Genomic DNA, 5,871 nt, shown 5'->3' with positions numbered 1-5,871 from the left:
TGTCTATACGTTGATGATACAATCAGTTTAATTCCTTTGTTCTGCGTTGTGTCTTTGATGGAGAAACTCTTTATTCTTCCTTACAGAAAAATTCGGCTGCGTTTTTAATAATTTCTAATAATTCTTTTTGCAGCTTCAACCGGCATCGTTTACCACCTGTTTGACTTCACTCTATTTCTCTATGGAACGGGTCTGCACGAACCGGCAGCGAGCTCTGATGATGATGTGGACCGATCAGCGGCGGCAGGTGAGAGTTTCAAAGGTCACCGACCGTCTCAGATCGTTTCACCTGTTCGTTACCCTTCAGAGCATGATGACGTGCAGCTAGCAGCAGCGTCTTCTCTCTTTCTTTTAGATCAAAGTTCATGGCCTGTCGCGGGGAGCAACCTGCCGAACCTTCTTCTGCGTCAATGTAGAAAAAAACGCGCAGACCACTTCCGCTTGGTAGTTTCACAATAAAAGCACAAGACTCACTCAGCGAACCAACGTTTTAAACAGTTTTAAAAAAAAACAAAAAATGTAAAGATGTTATATTAAAACAGAGGAGTTAAACCTCAGACCCAATAATACACACATTTTACTATTATAATCTACATTACATTATACTGATCATTTGCATTGTAATAGTATTTACAAGATAAAGGACAAGTCAAACAATAAATTATCTAAAATTGAATAAAACAAATAAACTGAATAATTAAAATTACAGAAATATTATTACGGCAGTAACAGAACCAGAAACACAGAAAAGACAAAAAAGGAGGCTCGTATGTCCATGGAATCGATTATGGTGGCCGTTTATTTTTGAAAATATATTTGTCAGTTTCCGTGTATATTACCGAAAACTGACTCAAAGTGTGACATCACAGCATCCGGGAAGAGCTGGAGGAGATCTTCTTGAGGCACAACTGCTAAAAAAATACATGCTATTACACTTTTAAAAAAGTCAGTCACGCTTTATTAATCTGTATACATACACGACATACAGCACAGATCCTCCTTTCAGTCCTCTCGGACCCACAGTGCAAAACAGGCAATATTAAAAAAACACTTCAAATATACAAAAGACAAATACAATAGCGCACAGTTCTAACTGAGTGAATACAAAAGACATTTAAATAAACATGACAACAGTGAAGGCACTTGAGGTATTACAGAAGTTTAAGGGTGAGGTAGTTGCAAATAAACGGGAAAGTGAAATGGGTGAGTGGTGGTGGGTGGCTGACACCTATGATGTCAAGATGCTGAAGGGGGGGGCGGGGGTGTGCGCGAGGGGGGAGGGGGGGGTAAGCAGTGAGGGAGGTGAATCTCCCTGCCTTGGTGAAGAAACTCGGTTTCCTTGAGCCTGCTGGTTTTGGCCGGGAGACTCCATAGGTGTAATGTTACACTTTAATATATATATTACAACTTTACACGTAATATATATAATAGATGTATAAGTGTTAATATATATTAATATATATCACACTGTAATAGATATATATATATTATATTACACTGTAATATATATATTACATTTATTTACATACATATATTTATTAGATATCTATTATATATATATATATATATATTACAGTGTAAAAAAATATATTACACTTTACACTGTAAAAGAACAATCGGCACTACACTGCAAAAAAAATATAACACTATACTGTAAAAAGCAATCACACTAAACTCATATATACTATAAATAATTAAACCTGAGCGTGGATGCTGAAGATGTTTGTCTTTTATTTAAAGGTCAGTTTTAATCTTTGATACACTTACAAACATTTATTATTTATTGAAAGTAGCAGAATGTTTACTTATTTAATTTGATATAAAGTTGTATTTTAATAATGACATATTCCTCCTGCAACAGAATCTCAAGCATTTCCAATCATCAATATTCAATCAATCAATCAGTTTCCAGTGGGTCACCATTTATTGATTAAATGTTGAGTAAACTATTGAGTTAAAGAGCGAAGCAGCTTCAGTTTTAACACTTTATTTTGAAAGATCAGGCATTAAAGCTGCAGTTTCCTGTAAATAAAAAGAGAATAAACATGTTTTCTGGGTAGTAAACAATAAAATTATTGCTGCTGTTATTGTTTACAGCCACAGGGCGTCGCTACAGAGCAGCATCAGTGAATGCACCACCACATGACAGCCACCGAGGCCAGCAGACCAATCACAGAGCTCGCTGTGGAGGAGGGGGCGGAGTTACACAGGTCAGAGTTGCAGCAATCGAAGGTAAACTTGGAAACCTGAAAATGATCAATACAGTTATTGATCAGGTTGAACAACACGTCATCACAGAGGCTCCTTCCTTCCTCCATATTGATGCCTCAAATTCATTAAAAACACTTTATAAGTTGCATCTTATAGTCTTATTTTTATGTGTATATGTATATAAATATATATACACTGTATATAAATATATATGTATATAAATATAAATACATATATTTATTTATTTACAGTTTATAAATATATATATATATATATATAAATACATATAGGAAGGTGGAGCTGTTGTTACCTGGGGGAACTTCCCAGAAAGGCTGTTGAAGTTGCATTCTGAGTACTTCAGACACTGTCGGTAAGTCTTTCCACCTGCTGAACAAACAGGAAACAGCAGAACGTCAGTAGAACGTCAGCAGAACGTCAGCAGAACGTCAGTAGGAGATTAAAGCTAACAGGAAGCTGTGGACAGTAGGCTGTGGACAGGAAGCGGTACCTGTATCGATGAGTTTGAGACAGGTGTCCTCTCCGGAGCCACACTGTTGTTGAGTGGTGCACTTTGTTGGACCCTGACAGCTGTAACACTGCAGGGCGGATCCTGAAACACATATTCAGAGTCTGGTTCAGAGTCTGCGTCAGAACTGGATCCAGTCAGTCCTGGAGGGGTCAGGGTTTCTGTTCTGAAACAGAGTTCTGACCAAAGGACAGTGAACGTTCTCACTAATCAGCTGTCAATAAAGGGATCAATATCATGATCCGGATGTTATTTAATATAAGTTTCATTATATTTATTGATATTGATCAGTGACCAGTGACACACAATGAGTATCTGTATGGTATTTTATTGGTGATCAGTAAACAATCAATAAAAGTATTAAATAGGTTCAGTGGGATCAGTTAGAGAGAAATAACATAGAGAATCAAACTTACCGAGTCCGATCAGAGCGGAGCAGATCACCAGACAGATCCCCAGGGAGCGCTTCATTTTCACCTCAGCACAGCTCACACACTCATCTGGAATCAGTGCACAGCAGCACAGAAACAGTCAACAGTTGTTCCACTGAGCAACAGAAGGTCTGTTCGGGGCAGAATAACTCACCCAGCAGCAGTCGCAGTAATACTGCAGCTCAGCAGTACTTTTGTTGTGGTTTTTGAGGAGAGAAGAGACAGAGTGGGGACACTGTCTCTGACTGACAGTTGAGTGGAGCTGAAGAGGCCACACCCACTGGGAGGAGCCTGAGGATGCATGCTGGAAAATAATTACAATGATCAATAATCATTTCATTGTTTTCATTGTTTTTATTTTCATAATTTTGAATGTTAGACGACACTAAACATGAGATCAGAGAGTGTTGAATACTATGATTATAGTTAAAAATACAGTGGGATCTTGACTCAACTCTACCTAAACGATCTTGACTCAACTGTACCCGATGAATCTTGACTCAACGGTATACGATGAATCCTGACTCAACTGTACCCGATGAATCTTGACTCAACTGTACCCGATGAATCTTGACTCAACTGTACACGATGAATCCTGACTCAACTGTACCTGAACGATCTTGACTCCACTGTACCCGATGAATCTTGACTCAACTGAACACGATGAATCCTGACTCAACTGTACCTGATGAATCGAGGTAGTTAGTCTTTCTGTGTTGGTTTTAAGTCTGTGGCTGAATTGTAAATCCTTGGTCGGTCTACCGATGTAAAGGTTCTTCTGACGGTACTCTGAGTTGTTTCCTTTTAAGGATAAAGAATGGAACTTTGTATCATTGCTGAACTTTAGAGACTTGTTTTATCTGGCTGAGTGTACCACGGACATTGAACTACAAATTTTTCCACAGACACATCTACACTTGTCTCACATGGCTTTATCAGTAGTCTGGATTCCTTCGATACTTTGACAGGAATACTGAAATATCTCAACAACTATTGGATGAATTGTGATGAAATGTGGTTCAGACATTCAGGATGAATTGTAATAACTTTATTGATCCTCTGACTTTCCATCTAGCGCCACCATCAGGTCAACATTTGAATGTGTCCAATACTTTGGTTCATGAGCAAATACCTGCAGAACTACAGAGATTCCCATCAGCCTCAGCTGCACTTTGTGCCTCCTAAACTTTACAATGTTAGCTTGGTAATATTAGCATTTAGCTGAGAATACAGCTGACTGTAGCCTGTTAGTGTGGTTCCAAGTATCCCCACAGCCTGGTGATGATGTGATGATGTGATGAAGGTGGGGGATGACAGGCTCTGTGTGTTTTAGCGTTTATCTCAGGGCAGAAGAAGAAAAGCTCCAGTTGTTTTGTCCTCGAACGACCCAGAAACAAAGAGAGCTCAGAGCCAGAGACAATCCGCTTCAGTTCAGTCCCAAACAAAGAGCAGAGGAGGTCAGCAGCCAACACACACAGAGAGTTCACAGCTCCAGCACAGCGGCCGCATTCAAACACTTATCATCAGACCATGCTCATTAAACATTCATTCAGATCAGCCGCTCGCTCAGCTTCCTGAAACAGAAACAGGACTGAAGAGTGGATCATCATCATCATCATCATCATCATCATCGAAAACAGAAAACACAAACTGCAACCATGAACCAAGAAATCAGTGAGATTCAGCCCATCTCCTGGCAGAGGTCAAAGGTCAACGAGCAGCAGTCAGTGAAGATCAATGAGTTTAATCATTAATATTTCATTAATAATCATTATATTTATTATAAACAATAACAATAGTGTCACACTGTAAGGTTTCTCTCTCTCATGATGCTTTTGTTCTTTAAACACACCTCAGCTCAGTGATGTCAGCACTCTGCCAGCTGCTGATTGGTCTGCAGACAGCAGGTGAGTGGAGCTGACAGGTGAGAAGCAGTAACCTTTATCAATAATTTAACGGCTGCAGTTGATCAGTTTAAAGTCCAAGAGGAGGAAGCCGGTGAGTCTGTGTTTCTATTGATCGATTGAAATATCGATTGTTTCTGTTAATTAATCTATTGACTGTTTCTGTTGATATCAATATATTGATTGTTTCCTTTGATATCAATATATTGTTTCTGTTGATTTCAATATGTCGACTGTTTCTGTTGATTTCAATATATTGATTGTTTCTGTTGATATCAATATATTGTTTCTTAATTAAGATTCAAGATTCAATTTATTGTCCTCCAAGGGGGAAATTCATCTCCACATCATCACTGCACCTGCAGTCAACAAAGAAACACGCCATCCACAATCAACAAATCCACAACAAACAAAAAATCAAATAAATAGTACATGACAGGTGGACAGGTGGACAAGTAGACAGCTGGACAGGTAGACAGGTGGACAGGTAGACAGGTAGAAGGGTAGACAGCTGGACAGGTAGACAGGTGGACAGGTGGAAAGGTGGAAAAGTAGAGAGGTAGACAGGTGGACAGGTGGACAGGTAGACAGGTGGAAAGGTACACTCAGCCCCTTTGTTTAATAGCTGCAGGGATCAAACACTTTTCAATTAGTGATCATTTTCATCATTAATCAACCTGCAGGTAATTTCTCTATTGATAATTTGTTCAATAAGATCATTAACAGATTGTTGTCGGATCACTCATTATTATTGATCATTAGTTCTGATTAATACACTCCTTTATTACTATTATTATTG

At 38.8% G+C, this 5,871-nt stretch overlaps 1 protein-coding gene across 3 annotated transcripts; it reads right to left on the bottom strand.

The window, feature by feature from the left end:
* Positions 1-1,711: 1,711 nt before the first annotated feature.
* On the bottom strand, positions 1,712-3,401 carry LOC118340112 (CD59 molecule (CD59 blood group)). Of its 3 annotated transcripts, XM_035677975.1 has the most exons (5): positions 3,323-3,401; positions 3,154-3,237; positions 2,720-2,821; positions 2,522-2,598; positions 1,712-2,246 (listed from the first exon to the last, which is right to left on the bottom strand). In XM_035677975.1, the coding sequence occupies exons 2-5, from the start codon at positions 3,206-3,208 to the stop codon at positions 2,124-2,126; spliced, it is 357 nt and encodes a 118-aa protein (XP_035533868.1). In that variant the 5' UTR covers positions 3,209-3,237; positions 3,323-3,401; the 3' UTR covers positions 1,712-2,123. The 3 variants fall into 3 exon arrangements, with proteins under 3 accessions (XP_035533868.1, XP_035533869.1, XP_035533867.1); XM_035677976.1 differs by lacking the exon at positions 3,323-3,401 and having other exon boundaries at positions 2,522-2,595; positions 3,154-3,314; XM_035677974.1 differs by lacking the exon at positions 3,323-3,401 and having other exon boundaries at positions 3,154-3,313.
* Between the last annotated feature and the right edge of the window lie 2,470 nt (positions 3,402-5,871).

This window comes from Morone saxatilis, unplaced genomic scaffold, assembly GCF_004916995.1.
Source record: "Morone saxatilis isolate NCDOM2014 unplaced genomic scaffold, NCSU_SB_2.0 Contig6, whole genome shotgun sequence".
NCBI classification, from domain to species: Eukaryota; Metazoa; Chordata; class Actinopteri; family Moronidae; genus Morone; species Morone saxatilis.
Note: the sequence above shows the minus strand (reverse complement) of the source record. Positions and strands in the feature narration are given on the sequence as shown.

Bases quoted from the DNA above. Each gene is read 5' to 3' on its own strand.
- LOC118340112 (XM_035677975.1), bottom strand. From the start codon at position 3,208: ATGAAGCGCTCCCTGGGGATCTGTCTGGTGATCTGCTCCGCTCTGATC. The intron at 2,822-3,153 runs GTAAGTTTGATT...TATGTGTTTCAG, and splicing joins CTCCGCTCTGATCGGACTCG to GATCCGCCCTGCAGTGTTAC. The intron at 2,247-2,521 runs GTAACAACAGCT...GATCATTTTCAG, and splicing joins TTTCTGGGAAGTTCCCCCAG to GTTTCCAAGTTTACCTTCGA.